The sequence below is a fragment of the Oncorhynchus nerka genome, linkage group LG13 (genome assembly GCF_034236695.1).
Source record: "Oncorhynchus nerka isolate Pitt River linkage group LG13, Oner_Uvic_2.0, whole genome shotgun sequence".
NCBI classification, from domain to species: domain Eukaryota; kingdom Metazoa; phylum Chordata; class Actinopteri; order Salmoniformes; family Salmonidae; genus Oncorhynchus; species Oncorhynchus nerka.
Window position 1 is genome coordinate 77,254,341 of NC_088408.1, and position 26,305 is coordinate 77,280,645.

Genomic DNA, 26,305 nt, shown 5'->3' on the forward strand with positions numbered 1-26,305 from the left:
AGGTCAGAGGATGTCCGTTGCTAGTCCTGTTGTCCTCTTGGCTCAATCCTGTGTGTGTGATGGTAGGTGACTGTCGGGTCTCTTTAACCTCCAGACGATTTCAGCCATGTAGAGGGGATCAATCTCTACTCATTGGCTGAGCAGGATAAATAATGATGCTCCTCCCTGCTAACACTGTAGTGTTCCGATAAGCCCCTGCCCCACCAACACTGTACAGACAGAAATACCTGCACACTTCGATAACCTGTGTGTGTGTGTGTGTTCAGCTTGCAGTTAGTGTGAACCTCAAAGTCCACCAAAACAACCAACAGAAATACTCCAGAGTTATGTCATACAGATTTAAATGACATTATATGATGTTCAATGTAAGATACAGTATATAAAATGGCATCAGATCCTATCTTTACATATTATCATTGATTCAACAAGTATTATACAACCAGGATGACATGGTTTCCACCCACTGACCCAGAAAAGGATAGACCAAATCGGCTTCAAGATAACTCTTTATTAAATAATAACAATTATTGTAAAAATACTCCATTTCCAAATAGTGGCATGTCTTTGACTTTGAAGAGGGTGTCCTCAAAAAAAGGAGCGCTCAGTCAGAATGCAACATTACAACAGCTAAAATATCATGAAATAAATGTGTCAGTCTTGAAAGAGCAATAGAAATTGAAATGACAAACATATATGCATGCACGCACACAAGCGCTCACAAACAATATACAGCAACCTTTTAAAAGCTGAGGGAAGATTTCCACTACCGGTCAAAAGTTTTAGAACACCTACTCATTCAAGGTTTTTTATTTATTTAGACTATTTTCTACATTGTATAATAATAGTGAAGACATCAAAACTATGAAATACACATGGAATCATGTAGTAACCAAAAGTGTTGAATCAAAAAATGTTATATTCAAGATTCTTCAAATAGCCACCCTTTGCCTTGATGACAGCTTTACACACTGTTGGCATTCTCTCAACCAGCTTCATGAGGTAGTCACCTGGAATGCATTTCAATTAACAGGTGTGCCTTCTTAAAGTTATTTTGTGGAATTTCTGATTGGCTCAAAACTTAATGCGTTTGAGCCAATCAGTTGTGTTGCGACAAGGTAGGGGGGTATACAGAAGAGAGCCCTATTTGGTAAAATACCAAATCCATATTATGGCAAGAACAGCTCAAATAAGCACAGAGAAATGACAGTCCATCATTACTTTAAGACATGAAGGTCAGTCAAACCTGAACATTTCAAGAACTTTGAAAGTTTCTTCAAGTGCAGTTGCAAAAACCATCAAGCGCTATGATGAAACTGGCACTCATGAGGATCACCATAGGAATGGAAGACTCAGAGTTACCTCTGTAGCAGAGGATAAGTTCATTAGTTACCAGCCTCAGAAATTACAGCCCAAATAAATGCCTCACAGAGTTCAAGTAACAGACACATCTCAACATCAACTGTTCAGAGGGGACTGTGTGAATCAGGCCTTCATGGTCGAATTGCTGCAAAGAAACCACTACTAAAAGGACAACAATAATAATAAGAAACACGAGCAACGGACATTAGACCAGTGGAAATTTGTCCTTTGGTCTGGTGTCTAAATGGGAGATTTTTGGTTTCAACCGCCATGTCTTGTGAGATGCGGTGTGGGTGAACGCATGATCTCGCACGTGTATTTCCCACAGTAAAGCATGGAGGAGGAGGTGTTATTGTGTGGGGGTGCTTTGATGGTGACACTGATTTATTTAGAATTCAAGGCACATTTAATCAGTATGGCTACAACAGCATTTTAGAGCGATATGCCATCCCATCTGGTTTGGGCTTAGTGGAGTATAATTTGTTTTTCAACAGAACAATGACCCAACACACCTCCAGACTGTGTAAGGGCTATTCTACCAAGAAGGAGAGTGATGGAGTGCTGCATCAGATGACCTGGCCTCCACAACCCCCGACCTCAACCAAATTGAGATGGTTTAGGATGAGTTGGAACGCAGAGTGAAAGAAAAGCAGTCAAGTGCTCAGCATATGTGGGAACTCCTTCAAGACGGTTGGAAAAGCATTCCAGGTGAAGCTGGTTGAGATAATGCCAAGAGTGTGCAAAGCTGTCATCAAGGCAAAGGGTGGCTATTTGAAGAATCTCAAATCTAAAATATATTTTGATTTGTTTAACACTTTTTTGGTTACTACATGATTCCAATTCTTTACTACATGATTCCATGTGTTATTTCATAGTATTGATGTCTTAAATATTATTCTACAATATAGAAAATAGTAAAAATAAATAAATTTAAAAAACCTTGAATAAGTAGGTGTTCTAAAACATTTGACCAGTAGTGTAGGTGTAACAGAATTGATGTACCACATCTCAAAGTCCTGTATGCAGTCATACACACACACACATATCAATATATGTATGTGACAAATAACATTTGATTTGATTTGATCTACAAGGCAACTAAGTACTGCTTTAGATATGCGTGCACACACACACACAACATTCCCTCGTTTGAGCTATTGTAGTTGATTCATCATCTACATAAGTCACAATCTTAAGGAACTCTGGTCCTCTCTCTGTTTTGTGCTTCAGTCTCCAGGTGTTTGTAGACACACAGGTCATATCACACTATGGGATTATAACCCTAGCAAGCGAGGCTAACATTCTTAACGGAGTTGCCAAGTTAAATAAAGGTGAAAAAAACAGTTCTGACTGACAGCGTCATTGCGTTTTGGTACACCAGAAGTACATTCATTTCCAATGGAACACAGCGTTTGCCTTGCAGCATTGTGTTGCAGAGGCAGTTTCTGTGTTCTGTGTGGTGCAGATGTTGGATAAATCAAACGTATGCATCAAATTGTATGAGTAGACTTGACAGAAATAGTAGCAAAAGGTGAATGAACGTTTGTTGCACACATCTCACACATCGGATTACATAATGAAAAAAGTTTGACTGCAGAATTTCTTACGCAGCATTGATGCAATGACGCTGACGGTCTGATCGAGGCATAACACACAGGTAACAGAAATGTTAGGTGGAGGTTTCAGATTAACTGTGGACAATCATGAAGTTACATTACAGTTACAGACTCACTAGAGCTGATCATAAAGAGAGTCCTGCAACACACTGGGGACAGGCACGTTTCAACATCACATACTGTCACAGGACAGGAGTCATTCAACTCCCTCACTGACTGGCTGAGAAACTCATCTAGCGTGTGATGTCACTGAGTCTGAGGTATGTTCTGGTTTTGAGAGAGATGTAAAAGGTGAGACAAGTTTAGTTATCTGCAGGTGGCAAAATTGTTGAAAGGAAAATTAGAGGGAAAGAGAGCGAGAGATCGAGTGCTGTCTAGCTCAAAAGAACTAAGAAAGCTAGTTTTGTGCTTTAAATTCTTGTGCATCCGAGTGATATGATAGAACATGGGGCAGGCTCAATGCTCCATACAGGCCCCCATATGAAAAGTGCCAGCCTTTACCTTCCCCACAAACCATTATTATTGCTGACATGGTACAGTTATGCAGATAACACTACCGAGGGGCAGGTATGTTAGAAAGGGATTGGGACGGAAAAGAGGATACCCACTGGGCAAAAACCGATTGAATCAATGTTGTTTCCACGTCATTTCAACCCAAATCAACTTGATGAGGTTGAATTACAGTGGAAAACCAACTGGATTTGCAAAAAGTAATCAATGTAAGGGCATTTAGTATTTTTTTCAACCACTTATCATTTTTTTTTTTAAATTTCAAGTTGAATTCACCTTAGTTGACAACTCAATCAGAAGTAAATCAAAACTAGAAGCTGAACAGACTTATGTGCCCAGTGGGCATGTACTGTCTGTAAGTGGTATGGACAGAAACAGCAGGAATCAGGAAAGAGGGTGGCATGCTTCACAATGTGTACACTGTCCCTACGGAGGTCTTGTGTACACTGTCCCTACGGAGGTCTTGTGTACACTGTCCCTACGGAGGTCTTGTGTACACTGTCCCTACGGAGGTCTTGTGTACACTGTCCCTACGGAGGTCTTGTGTACACTGTCCCTACGGAGGTCTTGTGTACACTGTCCCTACGGAGGTCTTGTGTACACTGTCCCTACGGAGGTCTTGTGTACACTGTCCCTACGGAGGTCTTGTGTACACTGTCCCTACGGAGGTCTTGTGTACACTGTCCCTACGGAGGTCTTGTGTACACTGTCCCTACGGAGGTCTTGTGTACACTGTCCCTACGGAGGTCTTGAAAGATAATAAGGCGAGGTTGAAATGGGTGCCTCTCCTCTGGATGGTTCTTGATCACTCCTGTTTTGTGCTTGGGACGGAGTCAGGGGTGAGGAGGGGTAGCTGAACAGGTCTGCGAGATCTTGGGAAGGTTTTGTGAAGATGTGGTTGTCCCTCCCTAAACCAGGTCACATACAGGTGGTCCCCTCAGGAAGACAATGCAACTGCTTCTCTATGATACACCGCAGATATGCATACCTATACACACAGAGAGAGAGAGAGAGACAGAGAGAGATATAGATAGAGAGAATGAGACATTAACACATAGTACATTGGGGAGACACCATAGACACAGCTATTGGGAGAAGTAGATGTTGCCACTGCAGAGACTTTGCCAATACTGCACCTGCTCCTGAGTTTCTGCACCTCCCGGTCCTCTTCCTCCATCAGCTTGGTGATGAAACTCTGCAGCACTGGCATCTCAAACTTAATATACTGTGCCACCTGGTGGGGAGGAGGGAGAAATTCAGTTACAAACACAGACCTGACCTGGACCCAGACCCTCAACTATTATGAAATCACAATACTGTAGTAGTAATAATAATAACAACAACATAAAGGAGGTCATAAATAGTCATAACAGCTTATGTCAGTTTTTGGCCATTGACTACACTGTCAAGCCAGTGTCAAGCCATTGTTGAGGACAGCTAATTGGCTTGGCTGGCAGCCCCCCAAGCAGCTTCACTTAAGTAAATGATGGTTTTGCTAGTCTAGTGCATAAATAGACCACTGCAAGTTCTATTGAACTGAGCCCTTTTGTAATTGAAAAGGGGATGAACAGAACATTCCATTCAGAGGATGTGATTTAGTTTAGGGGCACTAAGAAGTAGTGAATGATTTATCAGTTGTATAGTGGGTGGGGAGTAATTTGGCAGTTACACATCAGCAGTCTTACGTCATAGGTGACTTCCTCTCCCAGGTCCTGCTCCATCAGGAAGATTCTGCTGACCTGTTCACATGGACCCTGAAGCACACGCAACACCAGGGGGTAGTCACTGCGCTTCAGCTTCACACGCTCTGAAAGAAAAAACATTGTCAGACCTTTACTGCATTACAACAGGTGTACTTAAGTTATGTTAGAAGATTGCCATGTTTTTCCATAGAGCTGCAGCACTCTTGCGCGCGCGCGCACACACACACACACACACACGATAAACACAAACTGATTACATGGACCCTGTGAAACAGAGAAAGTGCTTCAGCTTTAAACTCTGTGACAGACACGCAACCACACAACAACACACAAACTCACTCACCCCCGCTGGTGTGTACAAGATACAGCGCAAAGTCATCTGGGCTGTTCTCAATCTTAAACTTGTTAAGTAGCACTCGCAGCACCTGAGGCGTGGTCATACAACTGTTGATCCGCACGTTAGTCACTGAACCATACGCTGGAGTAAAGACTGCAGTCTGAAGGGGCGATGGGGGCCGCATAATTATGAGAGGGTGAGAGGATTGAGTGAGAGAGAGAGACAGGATTAGTTTATTTGTGGTAGTATGTTGTCATTGTATTCGTGTTTAGCTGCAGTATTATAGTGTGTGTGTGTGTGTGTTGTCATGACATTGGCCTGTGGGTAAGGTTTATGACCCCCCCATAAATACCTTTCTCCCTTCCCTCTCTCTCTGACTCTACTGAATGACTTGAATAGCCTTTGTTAAACATAGAGAGTCTGGGAACATCAAACAAGTGGGGGAAAGGAACCATATTCCGGTAATAGAACCAGTTGAAAATAGGCATGGGTACTTAATGAATATGATCTCAGTTCGGTTGTTATCTTAGACATTATGACTGATGACAGGACGACATAAACTGTATCTGGGAATGTCTACACATTCTAGTTATCAGATTCACATGGAATTGTTGTGCAATTTAAATACAATACTATTTGTGAAAAGATTACATGTAATTTTAGCTTCCAAATGAGAGATTTGGGTTTTCATAAAGTTAGAGCTCTGCTCAATCAGTGGCCCGCCCCTGTGAAGAGACATGGGCTATAAACTATGAAACACACCCTTCTCTCCCTCCACTATATAAGCCCTTGACGAAAATGTAACCTCCTGTTCTGAGGATGATAAGACGACGGTCCATACGTTGAAAAGGACTAACATGTCAACTACAGAACTAAGCCAACCTCAGTGTGAGCTTTGGTTGTGAATGGTATAAATTTGAACTCTTATTCACTAAAGAAGTGAGACATCCTAGCCGTTGAGTTAGCAACAGCAGCTGTAAACATGAGCTAAGAAAGGAAGGACGACGTATCCAGTCTAACACACAATGACAATACTACAACATATCCAATTTACCACCAGTAACATTCTTCCGAGGACAGGAAGATCTCTGTTGGCCAGCATCTACGACCAACCTACCGAAGCGCAGCTCAGAGTAAATTTATTGCATTTTCCTTTTCCAGATGGGCGGTAATTTAGAATGCAAAAGATACTGTATTTACGACAGCAGAGCTTCTCTCTTTGTTCCTCAGTCTTCCCGCTCTTTCACTCAAACCCAACCCCCCTTTCTTTGTGTAAACAGCTGTCATATCTGTTCCGTCCGCTAGGGACGTTTTCCTTTATGACATAATTTGTAATCAAGGTATGATTCCTTCTGTGTATATGTAATTCTGTGTGATTAGTTAGGTATGTAGTAAATAAATAATAAACCCAATTTTGTATTGCTGATTCAACCAGGGTTAGCCAGGGTTCGTGAAGACAACCAAGAATTCTACGACGTTCAGATGAGACTGAAATAAGGTGACGATTAATATTGACTGCTATTGATGTAAAATATTACTAGGTCTTTCAGAGTTTATTCGGAAGATAACAGCTCTATAAACACTCTTTCGTGGTGCCCCGACTTTCTAGTTAATTACATTTACATGATTAGCTCAATCAGGTAATATTAATTACAGAGAAAGGATTTTATAGAATAGCATGTCATATCACTTAATCCGGCATAGCCAAAGACACGACAGTGTGTACCTTGTGATTGTAGAAGTGTCCGTTGATGGAGAAGCGGTGTCGTCGTAACCTTCTCTGGTCACTAGGTGACCGGCGCTGGCCCCGTCTCAGAACCCCTGCATCGCTCTTCGTCCTCAGCAGCTGGGCGGAGCTCTCATATTCCTCTGTCCAATCAGAGCACAGATATAGGAGAAAGGGGAGGAGTCAGACAATAAAGCTCCTATGAACTTCCCAGAATGTTCTAAAAATGTATTGTTGAACAGACATGGCTATCTGATGTTGGATAAATACTTGGGTTTTCCATAATAACAAGCTGAAGGTTTTCAGACTACTCTTCTATAAGACCCACCTTCTTCCTCATCCTCCTTCACAATGGTGTCCTCTGATTGGCTTTCGTGCTCTGTCACTTCTATGGTGGGCGGGATCTGCTGGGTACCTTCATTGCTACTGACATAAGGCAAACATGAATATTCCAATATTTAATTGGCTGACCTTATTTATGAAACATTATCTTCTCTTCAAAGTTATACTACATCAGTGTGTAAATGACACAGGCAGAGGAACAGTAAAATATGGTTTCTATGTAATCTGATTGGTGAATATAATGTATGTTCAGAGTAAACTAAAAACCCAGAATATAGGTCATAATAAAGAAATAACAGTATGGCCACAGGACAAACATTCACCAAACCAAACTCTGTAAAATGTCAACCACATGCCCACTGCCACAGACACACTATCCTGGTCAGACAAAATTAAATAAATATGCTTGGCCATTGATGAGTATGACATTTTAGGATAATCATTAGGTTGTAGCAATACTTCATTATCAGTCAAGTTATTATTTTTGCACCCCCCTCCCCCCTTTGCCCTCAGAACAGCCTCAACTTGTCAGGGCATGGGCTCTACAAGGTGCCAAAACGTTCCACAGAGATTCTGGCCCATGTTGACTCCAATGCTTCCCACAGTTGTGTCAAGTTGGCTGGATGTCCTTTGGATGGTGGACCATTCTTGATACACATGGGAAACAGTTGAGCATGAAAAACACAGCAGCGTTGCAGTTCATGACACAAACCGATGCGCCTGGCACCTACTACCATACCCAGAAAAGGATTATGGCTTTCACCTGGTCAGTCTATGCCATGGAAAGAGCAGGTGTTCTTAATGTTTTGTATACTCAGTGTATACTTTTCATACATACTGTAAGTAGTACATGTTTCTATATGTTGCCTTCTCTGTCTTGTTGGTATGGTAATAAGAGCTCACTCCCTACCTCTGATTATCCAGGGCACAGCCGGAGTGCCAGGAGGTAGAGGAGGGAGGAGGCCTGATTCGCTCGTGATCGTCCTGCATCTGCAATCTAATAGGTCGACGCAGGCCCCAGGAGATATTCAACAAACCCTCCACGATCAGCTCCCCTTCCTCCTGTAAAGACAGAGTCACCATGATCAATACACACACACAAAAACACTGACAGTTATTACCCTTTTGAGGCAGGGTGAATTACTGAGTCAGTGATGGGTAAATTGAACAGCAAAGGTTTGAAAGAGACAGAAAAATAAACAAAGTGGAGGAAAAGAAAAAGCATACATGCAATAAAGAGCTGAAATAGGAGGGTGCTGCTACTACACCAATTATAACAGTGATTAGCAACAATGGAAAGACTCTCGCTCTTACTCTCATTCACACGCATATAAACGATGGCGCCAGAGGGGAGGGCTGCCGTCTTATCGGCTCTTAACCAACCATGCTATTTTGTTTTTGTATTTTCACGTTGTTCGTAACTTGTTTTGTACATAATGTTGCTGCTACCGTCTATTTTGACCGAAAATAGCTTCTGGACATCAGAACTGCGATTGCTCACCTCAAACTGGACGAAGAGCTCTTCTTCAATGAGTCGGATGGGAGGGATATACTACTACAGACAACCGACCAGGCCCAGATCCCCGTGATTCGCTGGAGAAGGAAACTGAGATTTTGTGGAAAAAGATCCGGGTGCCTTGTTAGGATCAGGCGACGAGTGGCTAATCTACCCTTGCCTTCCGACCTGCAAGCTAATGTTCATCGCTGGAAAATAAATGGGACGAGCTAAAAGCACGTACTGTATATCCTACCAAAGGGACATTAAAAACTGTAATATCTTATGTTTCACCGAGTCGTGGCTGAACAACGCCATTAAGAACATTCAGCTGGTGGGTTATACACTCCATTTGGAGGACAGAACAGCAGCCTCTGGTAAGACACGGGGCGGGGGCCTATGTATATATGTAAACAACAGCTGGTGCACGATATCTAAGGAAGTCTCAAGGTTTTGCTCACCTAAGGTAGAGTATCTCATGATAAGCTGTCTACCTAGAGAGTTTTCATCTGTATTTTTCATCGCTGTCTACATACCACCACAGACCGATGCTGGCACTATCCAGAGGCGGCGCTCCTAGTGGCCAAGGACTTTAATTAATGCAGGGAAATTTAAATCAGTTTTACCTAATTTCTATCAGCATGTTAAACGTGCAGAGGAAAGAAAATTCTAGACCACATTTACTCCACACACAGAGACACGTACAAAGCTGTCCCTCACCCTCCATTTGGCAAATCTGACCATAATTCTATCCTCCTGATTCCTGCTTACAAGCTAAAACTAAAGCAGGAAGCACCAGTGACTCTGCCTATAAAAAAGTGGTCAGATGAAACAGATGCTAAACTACAGGACTGCTTTGCTAGCACAGCCTGGAATATGTTCCCGGATTCTTCCGATGGCATTGAGGAGTACACCACATCAGTACTCCGAGCATGCGCTGACCAACTGGCAAGTACCTTCACTGACATTTTCAACCTCTCCCTATCTGAGTCTGTAATACCAACATGTTTCAAGCAGACCACCATATTCTCTGTGCCCATGAACACTAAGGTAACCTGCTTAAATGACTACCGACCCGTAGCACTCACGTCTGTATCCATGAAATGTTTTGAAAGGCATGGCTCACATCAACACTATTATCCCAGAAACCCTAGGCCCACTCCAATTTGCATACCGCACCAACAGATCCACAGATGATGCAATCTCTATTGCACTCCACACTGCCCTTTCACACCTAGACAAAAGGAACACCTACAGTTGAAGTCGGAAGTTTACATACAGTTAGGTTGGAGTCATCAAAACTCGTTTTTCAATCACTCTACAAATTTCTTGTTAACTAACTATTGTTTTAGCAAGACGGTGAGGACATCTACTTTGTGCATGACGCAATTAATTTTTCCAACAATTGTTTAGAGACAGATTATTTCACTTATAATACACTGTATCACAATTCTAGTGGGTCAGAACTTCCTGCCATCCAGGACCTCTATACCAGGCGGTATCAGATATCTCTGTCAGCCCTAAAAATGGTCAAATACTCCAGCCACCCTGGTCATAGACTGTTCTCTCTGCTAGCGCACAACAAGTTGTACCGGAGCGCCAAGTCTAGGTCCAAGAGGCTCCTAAATAGCTTCTAACCCCAAACCATAAACTGAACAGCTAATCAAATGGCTACCCAGATTATTTGCATTGCCCCCCCCCCCCCCAGGACGCTGCTGCTACTCTCTGTTATTATTATTATTATCTATGTATAGTCACTTTAATAACTCTACCTACATGTACATATTCCCTCAATTACCTCGACACCGGTGCACCCGCACATTGACATTGACTCTACCGGTACCCCCTGTATATAGCCTTCCTATTGTTATTTACTGTTGCTCTTTAATGATTTGTTATTCTTATCTCTTACTTTAAAATATATATATATTTTTTTTTCTTAAAACTGCATTGTTGGTTAAGGGCTTGTAAGTAAGCATTTCACAAGGTCTACACGTGTTGTATTCGGCGCATGTGACAAATACAATTTGATTTACACCAACACACACGCACTACCGATACCTCTCTGTGTCTCAACTGCAGGTTCTGTCCATCATAATAGAGGTTGTAGGTTTTGAGGTGGGACAGGACTGTTGCCCTGAAGACAGAAAGACAACTTTAATGACAACAATCAATTCATTTACACACATTTTATTATTGCATACATCCGTGTGTATGTGTCTGTGTGCATCTGTGGTGGATGTGTGTGCATGCCTTACTTGCTGATGAACTTTTTGTCTCCGATCTGAACCCCGTTCTGAACGTTATCCATTCTCAGTCAGCATGAGAGGAGCTGGAGAGAGAGAGAGAGAGAGAGAGAGAGAGAGAGACAGTGAGAGAGAGAGAGACAGAGAGAGAGGGCTAGACAGAGACAGAGATCAGAAATCATATTCAGATGTTTTTACAGGAGGTTGATGAGTACCAGTCTAGGGATGAAGCAGAGAGAGGACATGGGAAAGGAAGGGAGATAATAGGGGGGAGTGGAATTCAACATGAATGTGGATAGATTTTGGAGAACAAGGATGCAATAGAGAGAGAGAGATTGACTGATGAGTCTCATGACACCTCATGATCAACCAGAGGCAGCAATTCAACCGAGCATCACCATGGAGACACACCACATTGCCACAGAGACAGGAGGTGGGTGGGGAGGAAGAGTAGGAATATGATTGAAGGAAGAATAAAACATTCAAAAATGATTGGAAAATAATAAATATATACCCTCAGATAGACAGGCAGGTAGGGAAATACAACAATCACTGGATTTCATACATCTAGTCTGTCATCAAGTCACTCAACATTGTTAAAAGTGGAACTGACAGCATTTTAGCGATATTAAATATTGTTAAAAATCCGTTCATATACACCCCCAGGAAGATTGACACTTAAAAAAAAAAAAAAATCTGACAAGCGAGCACTTAGATGATAACTTTCACATTTTCATAAATTATAAGAATGTTTGGGAATTATGTACAGTTGTAGTCATAAATGTACATACACTTAGGTTGGAGTTATTAAAAGTCGTTTTACAACCACTCCACAAATTTCTTATTAACAAACTATAGTTTTGGCAAGTCGGTGAGGACATCTCCTTTGTGCATGACACAAGTATTTTTTCCAACAATTGTTTACAGACAGATTATTTCACTTATAAACTCACTGTATCACAATTCCAGTGAGTCAGAAGTTTACATACACTAAGTTTACTGTGCCTTTAAACAACTTGGAATATTCCAGATAACGATGTCATGGCTTTAGAAGCTTCTGATAGGCTAATAGGCATCATGAGTCAATTAAAGGTGTTCCTGTGGATGTATTTCAAGGCCTACTTTCAAACTCAGTGCCTCTTTGCTTGACATCATGGGAAAATCAAAAGAAATCAGCCAAGACCTCAGAAAAAAACCTCCAGAAGTCTGGTTCATCCTTGGGAGCAATTTCCAAATGCCTGAAGGTAACACGTTCATCTGTACAAATAATAGTACGCAAGTATAAAACCCATGGGACCACGCAGCCGTCATACCGCTCAGGAAGGAGACGCGTTCTGTCTCCTAGAGATGAACATACTTTGGTGCGAAAAATGAAAATCAATCCCAGAACAACAGCAAAGGACCTTGTGAAGATGCTGGAGGAAACGGATACAAAAGTATATATATCCACAGTAAAAAGAGTCCTATATCGACATAACCTGAAAGGCCGCTCAGCAAGGAAGAAGCCACTGCTCCAAAACCGCCATAAAAAAGACAGACTACAGTTTGTAACTGCACATGGGGACAAAGATGGTACTTTTTGGACAAATGTCCTCTGGTCTGATGAAACAGGAATAGAACTATTTGGCCGTAATGACCATCGTTATGTTTGGAGGAAAAGGGGGGATGCTTGCAAGCCGAAGAACACCATCCCAACCGTGAAGCAGGGTGTGGCATCATCATGTTGTGGGGGTGCTTTGCTCCAAGAGTGTGCAAAGCTGTCATCAAGGCAAAGGGTGTCTATTTGAAGAATCTCAAATCTCAAATCTATTTTGATTTGTTTAACACTTTTTTGGTTACTACATGATTCCATATGTGTTATTTCATAGTACTGATGTCTACAATGTAGAAAATAGTCAAAATAAAGAAAAACCCTTGAATGAATAGTTCTAAAACTAGTAGTTTTAGTTTTATTTTTTACCCCCTTTTTCTCCCCAATGTCGTGGTATCGCTGGTAGTTACTGTCTTGTCTCATCGCTACAACTCCCACAACAACTCGGGAGAGGCGAAGGTCGAGAGCCATGCGTCCTCCGAAACACAACCCAACCAAGCCGCACTGCTTCTTAACACAGCGCGCATCTAACCCGGAAGCCAGCCCCACCAATGTGTCGGAGGAAACACCGTACACCTAGCGACCTGGTCATCGTGCACTGCGCCCGGCCCGCCACAGGAGTCGCTAGTGCGCGATGAGACAAGGATATCCCTGCAGGCCAAACCCTCCCTAACCCGGATGACGCGAGGCCAATTGTGCGCAGCCCCATGGGCCTCCCGGTCGCGGCCGGCTGAGACAGAGTCTGGGCTCGAACGCAGAGTCTCTGGTGACACAGCTAGCACTTCCTTAGACCACTGCGCCACCCTGGATGCCAGGTTCTAAAACTTTTCACCGGTAGTGTAGATTGCATTGATTTTAGCATTGGCAAATTGGCTTAGTCTCGTAGTGAGGTTCATAAACATATTTTTGGGAATTCTGAAATGTATTAGAATAAATTTCCATACCATAAAACTAGCTAGCCAACTATGGGTAACTGTAGCTCGTTATCTACCTGACAGGAGTGCTAGTTAGCTAGGTTAGCTTGCGACACATTAATAGCTTTAGGATGATTGTTTTTAAGCTCAATTTCAAGATTTCCACCAAGCACGTTGCCTCTCTAATCATTACTCTCCCTCGCTTGGTCAAGGGACATTTAAGGTACATTTGGATGTGACGATGTAAAATGTCATTCAAGGGTTGAGGGTTTAGGGCCGAGGGCTGTCTACTTTGAATTTGGACTGCAGCCTCTGTCTCTGACTGACTGAAACAGGAACAGGAACAGTCAGTGTGAGATGGAGCAAGACAGCTGTGCTACACAATCTCTCTCTCTTCCTCTTTTCCTCTTCCTCTCTCCATCTGTCTAAAACACACACCACACACAGAAAATCCCTAACACACATGGAAAGCTCTGTGGTGACCATCACACACACGCACACACAGATGTTGGACTTTTAATTTAACATGGCATGCTGCCAGCATACTCCTAGGTTTCCTTCCTGCCAGGCTGAAAGAGAGAGAAAGAGAGAGAGAGAGAGAGAGAGAGTGTGTGTGAGTGAGTGAGAGCGAGAGAGGGGGCAGCAGAGAAGTGAAGGACAAGAACAGGTGCAAGGCACGATGGAGTCACATGGGGCACCCTCCATACCAAATCATTTCAGTTGTATTAACACACATATTCAACACCCTCTGACACGCAGGCACACACGTACGTCACACGTACGCACACACAGTGTCTCTGCCTTGTCCTTCTCCTTGGCAGACCTCCTCATTCAAAACTAGCTTTTAATAACATACACTCTAAACACACAATGTTATGCTATCCAGTACCCATTGTATATTTCCACTTGGCTACTTCCCCATCTCTGCAGTGAAACATTACTGAAATATCTGCCAATAACAGATACATCCAACATAAACATTTGTGTTTGTGTGTGTATGGGTGTGTGCGTGCGTGTATGTAGAAAGCTGCTGTGTGGCTTACCGTACTGAGAGCTGTGTGACCCTGTCAGGCCAGGAAAGAGACAGAGAGATCGGCTACTAACACCAGTAGCACAAACACACGATATGTTAGTCCTCAGGGTCCAGTTGACCTGAAGCTGGCTCGGCTTGAGCCGGTGAAGCTACTCTTTCCTTTCTGTGGAGGAGAGAGAGTGTTCAGCACTAAGCCTGTCTCTTCAGACTTCAGTGGCTGGTTATCCAGGGGAGTTACCCAAGGCCTCAGTCTAAGGCTTCTGTGTGTTTGTAGGGGAGAGGCGATGGAGAGAGCACCAGGGAGAGAAAGGGGCGGTCGAAGGGGCTGGTTTAAAGGAAGTGCTCCCCTTCCGCTAATGTCTTCCTCCTTTAGAGCCTCAGTCACAGCGGAAACTGATGCTGCCGCTCTGACATGAGACTTCCTCAATTCAAACTACAGACATGAAATATGATATCTCTCCCCCACATACACATGGACAAATACACCAACGCACACACACACACACCTTCTCTCTGAAAGGCTCACAAGTTCGATGGGGAAGAGGTCAGAGCTCTGTGCAGGCCAGTCAAGTTCCTCCACACCGATCTCAACAAACCATTTCTGTATGGACCTCGCTTTGTGCACAGGGGCATTGTCATGCTGAAACAGGAGAGGGCCTTCCCAAAACTGTTTCCACAAATGTGGAAGTACAGAATTGTCTAGAATGTAATTGTATGCTGTAGTGTTAAGAATTCCCTTCCCTGGAACTAAGGGGCCCGAACCATGAAAAACAGCCCCAGACCATTATTCCTCCTACTAAACTTTAGAGTTGGCACTAGGCATTCAGGCAGGTAGCGTTCTCCTGGCATCCACCAAAACCAGATTCGTCCATCGGACTGCCAGATGGTGATATGTGATTCAACACTCTAGAGAACGCTTTTCCACTGCTCCAGAGTCCAATGGCGGCTAGCTTTACACCACTCCGGCCGATGCTTGGCATTGCGCATGGTTATCTTAGGCTTGTGTGCGGCTGCTCGGCAATGGAAACCCATATCATGAAGCTCCAGACAAACAGTTCTTGTGCGGATGTTACTTCTAGAGGCAGTTTGGAACTAGCCATGATTGGCTGAGATAATGGATGGTCTGGACATGCCGAGAGATGAGTTAGGATTGATCTGCCATGTAGCACGCTTTTGTCTATAACATGAGCTGCTCAATATGTGTAGGTAATTCTTTCTAACGCAGCTTTTTTGAAAGGTATCACGAAGAACTACAAAAGTCTTGCTAAAGTTCTCCACTTTCTGGAGGACCGAGTTTTGAACAGTGGAATGCCCGGTGGAAGCACAGTATGATAGCTAATGAGATGGAATAAAATTCTACCGTTTGATTGCAAATATAAAACACCTGTCTCTGCATTACATCTTCAAACTAAAGGCAACCATAGCATCCGTGACAGAGGGAGAAGCGTTTATCCAAGTATACGGGTAAGAGAGTCTAGCTATCTACATTTTCAGATATTATGTTGAAAATTTAGTCAGAAAGTCATTTTCATTGCAAGTTAAAGCGTACCGTTAGCTAGCTAGCTAATGTTAGCTGGCTGTCTCGCTAGCTAATGTTAGCTGGCTGTCTCACTAGCTAACGTTACAAATAATATTACTACACAGATCACATGTGTATCTCAGAGCCATTTGCATTGTTAGTTATTGTCTAATATTAGCACATACTTCCGGCGCCGACAGAGATGGCCGCCTCGCTTCGCGTTCCTAGGAAACTATGCAGTTTTTTTTTTTTTTTACGTGTTATTTCTTACATTAGTACCCCAGGTCATCTTAGGTTTCATTACATACAGTCGAGAAGAACTACTGAATATAAGATCAGCGTCAACTCACCATCAGTACGACCAAGAATATGTTTTTCGCGACGCGGATCCTGTGTTCTGTATTTCAAACAGGACAACGGAATGGATCCCATGCAGCGACCCAATAAAACGACTCCGAAAAAGAGGGAAACGAGGCGGTCTTCTGGTCAGACGCCGGAGACGGGCACACCGTGCACCACTCCCTAGCATTCTTCTTGCCAATGTCCAGTCTCTTAACAACAAGGTTGATGAAATCCGAGCAAGGGTAGCATTCCAGAGGGACATCAGAGACTGTAACGTTCTTTGCTTCACGGAAACATGGCTCACTGGAGAGACGCTATCCGAGGCGGTGCAGCCAACGGGTTTCTCCACGCATCGCGCCGACAGAAATAAACATCTTTCTGGTAAGAAGAGGGGCAGGGGCGTATGCCTTATGGCGAACGAGACATGGTGTGATGAAAGAAACATACAGGAACTCAAATCCTTCTGTTCACCTGATTTAGAATTCCTCACAATCAAATGTAGACCGCATTATCTACCAAGAGAATTCTCTTCGATTATAATCACAGCCGTAAATAATCCCCCCCCAAGCAGACACATCGATGGCTCTGAACGAACTTTATTTAACTCTTTGCAAACTGGAAACCATTTATCCGGAGGCTGCATTCATTGTAGCTGGGGATTTTAACAAGGCTAATCTGAAAACAAGACTCTCTAAATTTTATCAGCATATCGACTGCGCAACCAGTGGTGGAAAAACCTTGGATCATTGTTACTCTAACTTCCGCGACGCATATAAGGCCCTGCCCCGCCCCCCTTTCGGAAAAGCTGACCACGACTCCATTTTGTTGATCCCTGCCTACAGACAGAAACTAAAACAAGAGGCTCCCACGCTGAGGTCTGTCCAACGCTGGTCCGACCAAGCTGACTCCACACTCCAAGACTGCTTCCATCACGTGGACTGGGATATGTTTCGTATTGCGTCAGATAACAATATTGCCGAATACGCTGATTCGGTGTGCGAGTTCATTCGAACGTGCGTTGAAGATGTCGTTCCCATAGCAACGATTAAAACATTCCCTAACCAGAAACCGTGGATTGATGGCAGCATTCGCGTGAAACTGAAAGCGCGAACCACTGCTTTTAATCAGGGCAAGGTGTCTGGTAACATGACCGAATACAAACAGTGCAGCTATTCCCTCCGCAAGGCTATCAAACAAGCTAAGCGTCAGTACAGAGACAAAGTAGAATCTCAATTCAACGGCTCAGACACAAGAGGCATGTGGCAGGGCCTACAGTCAATCACGGACTACAAGAAGAAATCCAGCCCAGTCACGGACCAGGATGTCTTGCTCCCAGGCAGACTAAATAACGTTTTTGCCCGCTTTGAGGACAATACAGTGCCACTGACACAGCCTGCAACGAAAACATGCGGTCTCTCCTTCACTGCAGCCGAGGTGAGTAAGACATTTAAACGTGTTAACCCTCGCAAGGCTGCAGGCCCAGACGGCATCCCCAGCCGCGCCCTCAGAGCATGCGCAGACCAGCTGGCCGGTGTGTTTACGGACATATTCAATCAATCCCTATACCAGTCTGCTGTTCCCACATGCTTCAAGAGGGCCACCATTGTTCCTGTTCCCAAGAAAGCTAAGGTAACTGAGCTAAACGACTACCGCCCCGTAGCACTCACTTCCGTCATCATGAAGTGCTTTGAGAGACTAGTCAAGGACCATATCACCTCCACCCTACCTGACACCCTAGACCACATATGTCAGAGTCAAGGCCCGCGGGCCACATCCGGCCCGCAAGAAGGTTTTTTACGGCCCCTGGGATGATCTTGATTTATTATTAGAACCGGCCCGCAGCAAGCCGGCAGCCCGCAGATCTTTTACACGCACCAATACTACATTTCCCACAATGCAAAGGTGACGCACCGAGCAGTAGGCTGCTTCATTTCAATATTTATTGGCACAGCAGTCGTCAGCATCACAGTAAAATTAACTTTCAGATACCCATCAAAAATGGCAAAACGGAAGGTGGATACTGAGAACCGGGGGTTTCAAACAAGGTGGGAGTCGGAGTATATGTTCACGAAGGTAGCTGGAAAACCTGTGTGTCTTCTGTGTGGAGAAAGTGTGGCGGTACTGAAAGAGTATAATCTGAGACGACATTATGAAACGAAACACGCGGACAAAAACAAGAATATGGACATGGAACAAAGGCTACAAAAGGCAGAGGAATTAAAACGAGGCCTCAAATCTCGACAGGCTCTGTTCAAAAAAGCCAAATCACAAGGCCAGGCTGCTGTCAAGGCCAGTTTTATTTTGGCAGAAGAGATCGCTAAATCAGCCCGGCCATTTACGGAGGGGATTTCATCAAAAACTGCATGATTAAAGTTTGTGACGAAGTTTGCCCAGAAAAAAGGCAACTCTTTTTAAATGTGAGTCTGAGCAGAAACACCATTGCCGAGAGAGTAGACCAGTTGTCCATCAATCTAAAAGAGCAGCTTGTGAAAAAGGGAAAAGATTTTATTGCATATTCCTTGGCTGTGGATGAGAGCACCGACATTTCTGACATTGCCCAGTTGTCAATTTTCATCCGCGGAGTGGACTCCAACCTAAGCGTGACAGAGGAGTTTTTGGCTTTACGTCCTATGCATGGCACAACTACGGGGCATGATTTGTATGAAGAGGTGTCAAGATGTGTAAATGAGATGGAGCTGCCTTGGGAAAACTCGTGGGTTTGACAACCGACGGAGCACCTGCGATGTGTGGACACAGGAGCGGACTGGTGGCGAAGATACGGGAAAAGATGCAAGAGGAAAACGCGACAGGTGAGCTGACAGCTTATCATTGTATCATACACCAGGAAGCGTTGTGCGGTAAAGCCTTGAAAATGGAGCATGTAATGAGCATCATCACGCGCACAGTTAACTTTATCAGAGCCAAAGGTTTGAATCACCGCCAGTTCAAGGCATTTCTGACGGAGTTAGAAACGGAGCATGGTGATTTGCCTTATCACACAGAGGTGCGATGGCTAAGCCAGGAAAGGTGCTTCAAAGATGTTTCGAGCTTCGTGAGGAGATTTGTCTGTTCTTGGACAGCAAAGGGAAAGACACAACACAACTCCGAGACGAAATGTTTCTGTGTGAAATGGCTTTTCTGTGTGACATTACGAGTCATCTGAATGCAATAAACTTGCAGCTGCAGGGTCGGGATCGTGTCATCTCTGATATGTACAGTACAGTGAAGGCATTTAAAACCAAACTGACTCTGTGGGAGACGCAGATGCGGAAAGAAAATTTGAGCCACTTTCCCAGCTGCCAGACCATGAAAGAGAAGCTCTCTACCAGTGCGTTCCCGAGCACACAGTTGGCTGATAAAATAGGTATGCTTGCCGCTGACTTCGGACGCCGATTTGCTGACTTTGAAGCACAAAAAAGCAGGTTGGAACTGCTCGGTAACCCATTTGCTGTTGACGTGGAAAGCTCACCACCAAACCTCCAAATGGAGTTGATTGACCTCCAATGCAATGATGCACTGAGGGCAAAATATGCGGCAGTGGGTGCTGCGGAGTTCGCCCGTTTCCTCCCGGCACAATGCCCCAGCTGCGCATCCAGGCTGCTCAAACGTTGTCTATGTTTGGCAGCACATACCTGTGTGAACAACTGTTTTCTTTGATGAACCTGAACAAAACATCACACAGAAGTCGACTTACTGCTGAACACCTCCACTCAATTCTGAGGATTTCTTCAGCTCAGAGCCTTACCCGAACATTGATGAACTTGTGGAAAAGATGGGACACCACCAAGTATCACCCTCAACCTCAAACAAGTGAACATTACTGTGCAATCACATATTTAGAGTTTTTACTCAGTTCAAGTTTAAAAGTTAAAATTTAATATTTGTTTTCACTGCATGTTACTTCTCCTTAAACAAAGTGTTGTTTTTGATTAATAGATTTTTGCACTTTATTTTTTTGTATTTCAATCCAATTATATTTTAAAAATATTTCAGTTGAGTGGATGATAGAAAATTGCTATTATTGTTTTTTCTTTGAAGTAAATTTAGCCCACTTTTGCTAAAATAGAAAATATAGTCTACTGATGGTGCCTTGAATACCGGTTTCTTTCATTTAATGTTCATGTTATGGGGATATTTATATAAAGGAAATTTGTCTTTTGTGTCTGTTGAAAATTAAAGATTACTGACAGAGCCATAAGAAAATATTGCTTTATTTATCTGATCATATTGTAATATATTTGTTAGGTTTTCAGTAGGTTCAATTAGGTTCACTAGACTATATGCGTCATTTAAAAATTTTTCAATGAACATTCGAACAGTCCGGCCCTCGTCTTGTAGCTGATTTTTTTATTTGGCCCTCCGTCCATTTGACTTTGACACCCCTGCCCTAGACCCACTCCAATTTGCTTACCGCCCAAATAGGTCCACAGACGATGCAATCTCAACCACACTGCACACTGCCCTAACCCACCTGGACAAGAGGAATACCTATATGAGAATGCTGTTCATCGACTACAGCTCGGCATTCAACACCATAGTACCCTCCAAGCTCGTCATCAAGCTCGAGACCCTGGGTCTCGACCCCGCCCTGTGCAACTGGGTACTGGACTTCCTGACGGGCCGCCCCCAGGTGGTGAGGGTAGGCAACAACATCTCCTCCCCGCTGATCCTCAACACTGGGGCCCCACAAGGGTGCGTTCTGAGCCCTCTCCTGTACTCCCTGTTCACCCACGACTGCGTGGCCACGCACGCCTCCAACTCAATCATCAAGTTTGCGGACGACACAACAGTGGTAGGCTTGATTACCAACAACGACGAGACGGCCTACAGGGAGGAGGTGAGGGCCCTCGGAGTGTGGTGTCAGGAAAATAACCTCACACTCAACGTCAACAAAAACTAAGGAGATGATTGTGGACTTCAGGAAACAGCAGAGGGAACACCCCCCTATCCACATCGATGGAACAGTAGTGGAGAGGGTAGCAAGTTTTAAGTTCCTCGGCATACACATCACAGACAAACTGAACTGGTCCACTCACACAGACAGCATCGTGAAGAAGGCGCAGCAACGCCTCTTCAACCTCAGGAGGCTGAAGAAATTCGTCTTGTCACCAAAAGCACTCACAAACTTCTACAGATGCACAATCGAGAGCATCCTGGCGGGCTGTATCACCGCCTGGTATGGCAACTGCTCCGCCCTCAACCGTAAGGCTCTCCAGAGGGTAGTGAGGTCTGCACAACGCATCACCGGGGGCAAACTACCTGCCCTCCAGGACACCTACACCACCCGATGTTACAGGAAGGCCATAAAGATCATCAAGGACATCAACCACCCGAGCCACTGCCTGTTCACCCCGCTATCATCCAGAAGGCGAGGTCAGTACAGGTGCATCAAAGCTGGGACCGAGAGACTGAAAAACAGCTTCTATCCCAAGGCCATCAGACTGTTAAACAGCCACCACTAACATTGAGTGGCCGCTGCCAACACACTTACACTGACACTGACTCAACTCCAGCCACTTTAATAATGGGAATTGATGGGAAATTATGTAAATATATCACTAGCCACTTTAAACAATGCTACCTTATATAATGTTACTTACCCTACATTATTCATCTCATATGCATACGTATATACTGTACCCTATATCATCGACTGCACCCTTATGTAATACATGTATCACTAGCCACTCTAACTATGCCACTTTGTTTACATACTCATCTCATATGTATATACTGTACTCGATACCATCTACTGTATCTTGCCTATGCTGCTCTGTACCATCACTCATTCATATATCCTTATGTACATATTCTTTATCCCCTTACACTGTGTATAAGACAGTAGTTTTGGAATTGTTAGTTAGATTACTTGTTGGTTATTACTGCATTGTCGGAACTAGAAGCACAAGCATTTCGCTACACTCGCATTAACATCTGCTAACCATGTGTATGTGACAAATAAAATTTGATTTAGCTAGCCAGCTAACGTTGAACCTAGTTGGTTAGCTTTAGCTACCTGTAGATTCATGCAAGGAAGTAACATTATGAGTTGGGATTATGGTTAATTGTTTAGCAGCTCCATGTCTAAACAAAAGACTACGCAAGCAACCATTTTCCTGTAATAATGAATAGAAATTAGGTAAAGTTAGGACATTGTCAGCTATATGATATGGTCTTTATTTGAACTGGCTAATTTAATGTTAGCTATCTAGCTAACAAGCGAGAATCAAAACAAAACTTTGTTTAGAAAGTTGGTTTTATTTGCCTGGTTTGCTAGATTGACATATACTAAATTCTATTTTAAACATATGGGTTCATTGGTGTTAAAATACACCAGTTATGCTATTTTGGACCAGCAGGCTGCTGATGTCATGCAGCCTGTCGTTTTGATGTCGGATGACAATAGAATGTTCACGATGTCACTGTGACAACTGTATACATACATGTTGACAGACATAGTATAAACCAGCCTTTAGTCTTGAAATCTTTGGTTGTTTAGCACACTAGCGTACTCACTTGATTTAGCACATGGCCTCATTGAATCCTTAAAGAGATGGGTGGGACTAAGGCTTAAGAGGGTGTGAACAATGGTGAATGGGTGTAGACAAAGAAGAGCTCTCTAGTAAGTGTATCGAAACATTCAAAAGGTCCATTTTCTCAAAAGTGGGGTTACATGTTTATCAACTTTCAAAGCATAATTACTTTCCCGTTGTCCCTCAACTGTAGTGTACGATTGACCATTTACTAGCTCTTAGTCTACTTAAATCCAATGTAAAAATCACCATTTGAAATTTTGCTACATAAGACCGAATCGAGGTGGTTGGTCACATACAGTGCATATTAGGCCATGCCAGGCCTATACACACGCACACCACAATAATACCCAGACCGGGGATGGGCGGCTCAGTCCTTGAGAGCCGAATTGTGCTGGGCCAAGCAAACAGTCCCAGTGATGACAGATTACTGGTATGTCATTTAAGTCTGGACTGTGGCCCAAGAAACCGCTAGAGGTTTTGATGGGTCAAGGCACGAACATGTGGGAACCCCTGGTCTAGCCTGGCAGTTCCACATGAATGATGATGTAATTTAGGAAACCCAGACCTAAAATCTTGCGTAACAGCATCACCTAATTGATGTTACTGTCAACGAAAGATTAATAATGATGTGGCTACACTCTAATTCTGATCGGTCTCAATTGAGTGTCTGCTGCCTGCAAAAAACACATCATGCCTGTTGTTTTGAGGGGGGAAACGACTGTCCGTATCTAAAAAGAGACATTTACCCAGGCTGGCTCGGGCCGCGGCTCTGCGTTCTGTCACTGTGTTTTGTTCTGCATTCCAGCTTGGATGATGGATTTGGGGAGAATGAGCCCTGTTCTGTTCTGGACAGGGGTCCAAATACAGCCTCCAGCCTTCCCCTCCCTCTGCATTCCCTTGAATTCTCTACTGACTCATATACAACCACAGCAGCCAAGCCAGTCTCTCTCCCTCCCTATGCCTCCACCCCTCAACCAAGCCAGTCTTTCTCCTTCCCTACGCCTCTACCAGAGATGACCTAGTCTAAGCATAGCGCTCTCTCTTCCTCCCTCTTTCCATACAACTCTATTCAATAAGCTTAATAGCCATGGAAAAGAGGTGCAAATATTGGCAAAGCAGAACCGTTTTAGTTCACTAATATCAGATGTCTTTCGACCCCCCCTCCCCTCCTCTCTCTGTCACTCTTTCTACAGTGCTAGACTTATTATCTCCTGGGCTATTGCTTTCTTGTTGTAACATATCTATTCACATTAATGTTGTAATTTCAATTAGTTTTCCTCTTCATCTAAACGTGTTTTCCTCCATCCCTTTCACTTCCTCTCTGTCTCATCTTCCTGGACTGGCACCCATCCACCTCTATTAAAACTCCTGACCATGATTTCCGGACTTCTCTCTCCCTCTCACATTCACAAACACATTTTTTGATCTCTTGCTCTGTGCCTCTGTCCTTGGTGAACTGCTTTCTTGTGGGATGAATGCAGGTCCAAACCTCCACTTCCCCCTTCCTCCCTCCCTCTCAACCCCAACTTTGCCTCCGCACTATTGTTCACATTGTCATAGCAACCCTAAAAACATCTGAGGTCTAACAACCAAATCTATTACAGAGTGACAAATATTGTCTGTGTGTGTGTGTATCCCTGCCCATTCAATGTCTCTCACCATTGTGGTGAAATTAGATTTTACATGACCATAGGAAGCATTATATCCTATTAATTAGGAGTCATTAAGGTACAGGCCAATACATTATGAATTCCCTCACAACTTAGTGGGAAAAATATGACCACATGCTTGAACATCCACAATCTGAGAGGGTAAGTCTCCGGGTACTCCCACAGTAGTGTGTGTGTGTTGAGAGGAATCTTAAATATCTTGATACTTATGTCATCTATCCAGATTCCAGACTGACAAGATAATATTTTATAGACTACACTGTATAGGAAGAGGCCCGAGATGGTTAACATAATAAAACCCTGAAAAACGTTTATAACAGTGTTATTTGGTACTGTGTGTGGAGGGCGAATAGTGTTGCACTATCAATGGGATAACATGTTTTTACTATAGCCTCTGACTATCAATTATATCAGATTACTTCGAAAATGTCTGTTTCGTTGGATCTTGACGGTGCTCTAAAACTATAGCTGGCGACATTGTAGCCCATTTCTATGTGTATACAAATAACAAAGTGCTTGCCTTGAGTTTATCGATCGCTACACAGGAATGGCAGACTCATATCGTTTTACATATATCCTACTTACGGACGGAAGGAGCTGCTAGACAGTCTGATGATTTCCCGAACCTCTTCAGGCTTTATGTATTGTTAACGAACGATAAACTGGGGTTGGTTCTTCTCTGCCACGTTGGGGGCTCGGGCGGGATATAGTCGTTAACCGTGCGTTGCCTAGTCTGCTCGGTTCGCCCTATCCGCGCATCGGAAACAATCGGAGCATACAAGCACTGGGGGTTTGCGTGCCTGGCGTGCGCGCAACGAGAGGAGATCCCCATCTGTTGTAGAGGACCTCTGGCACCGAACCCGGTAACCAATCAGTGCGCGACCTGCCGCCCCTTTGTTCGCTCTGACTGCTTGCTCTCGGAATAGGTGAATAGAATAGGAGGGGGAATCCCGAAAACAATGCATCCCCAAAAAACGCATGCATAATAGATAACTAACCCTTTGCGCATATTCAAGGGGAAACGAACTGAATTAGGTCTAGGTCAAGTTATCCCTAAATAAATGTTAATGTGCTATGATTGATGTGTCATATGGGATTGTATGGTAATCACTTATTTCTCAACATTTTGACAATATTATATTTTTAAAGTAGGAGACATTAGTGGTGCTCTCCTCTCTGCTCTGTGTCCCACTGTAATCTCTTCGGTAACATCTGCTCTTTGCGCTAGTCAGCTCCAGGGCTTAATATCTGACGTCAATGAATAGAGAATGGCTGAGTGCGTGATATTACCAGACAGCAATATGCTTAATCTCTCTGCCATGAACACTCCCTGTCAGACAGAGAAAGAGGGAGACAGAACAATCTA

The 26,305-nt window shown here is 43.7% G+C and overlaps 1 protein-coding gene across 5 annotated transcripts; it reads right to left on the reverse strand.

The window, feature by feature from the left end:
* Nucleotides 1-488: 488 nt before the first annotated feature.
* Nucleotides 489-25,712, reverse strand: LOC115140202 (ras association domain-containing protein 2-like). 5 transcript variants are annotated; one of them, XM_029678398.2, is made up of 11 exons: nt 25,525-25,711; nt 14,883-15,035; nt 11,347-11,420; nt 11,150-11,225; nt 8,504-8,655; nt 7,580-7,677; nt 7,252-7,394; nt 5,532-5,685; nt 5,171-5,292; nt 4,622-4,719; nt 489-4,473 (listed from the first exon to the last, which is right to left on the reverse strand). In XM_029678398.2, the coding sequence occupies exons 3-11, from the start codon at nt 11,397-11,399 to the stop codon at nt 4,404-4,406; spliced, it is 966 nt and encodes a 321-aa protein (XP_029534258.2). In that variant the 5' UTR covers nt 11,400-11,420; nt 14,883-15,035; nt 25,525-25,711; the 3' UTR covers nt 489-4,403. The 5 variants fall into 5 exon arrangements, with proteins under 5 accessions (XP_029534258.2, XP_029534260.2, XP_064882793.1 ...); XM_029678400.2 differs by lacking the exon at nt 14,883-15,035 and having other exon boundaries at nt 25,525-25,712; XM_065026721.1 differs by lacking the exon at nt 14,883-15,035 and having other exon boundaries at nt 11,347-11,488.
* Between the last annotated feature and the right edge of the window lie 593 nt (nt 25,713-26,305).

What these genes read in the sequence shown, in the direction of transcription:
- LOC115140202 (XM_029678400.2), bottom strand. Translation starts at nt 11,399, where the DNA reads ATGGATAACGTTCAGAACGGGGTTCAGATCGGAGACAAAAAGTTCATC. An exon ending in GAAGGAGGATGAGGAAGAAG is followed by an intron (nt 7,395 to 7,579) that starts GTGGGTCTTATA and finishes CTGATTGGACAG; the next exon opens with AGGAATATGAGAGCTCCGCC. An exon ending in GTGCAGAAACTCAGGAGCAG is followed by an intron (nt 4,474 to 4,621) that starts GTGCAGTATTGG and finishes CTGTGTGTATAG; the next exon opens with GTATGCATATCTGCGGTGTA.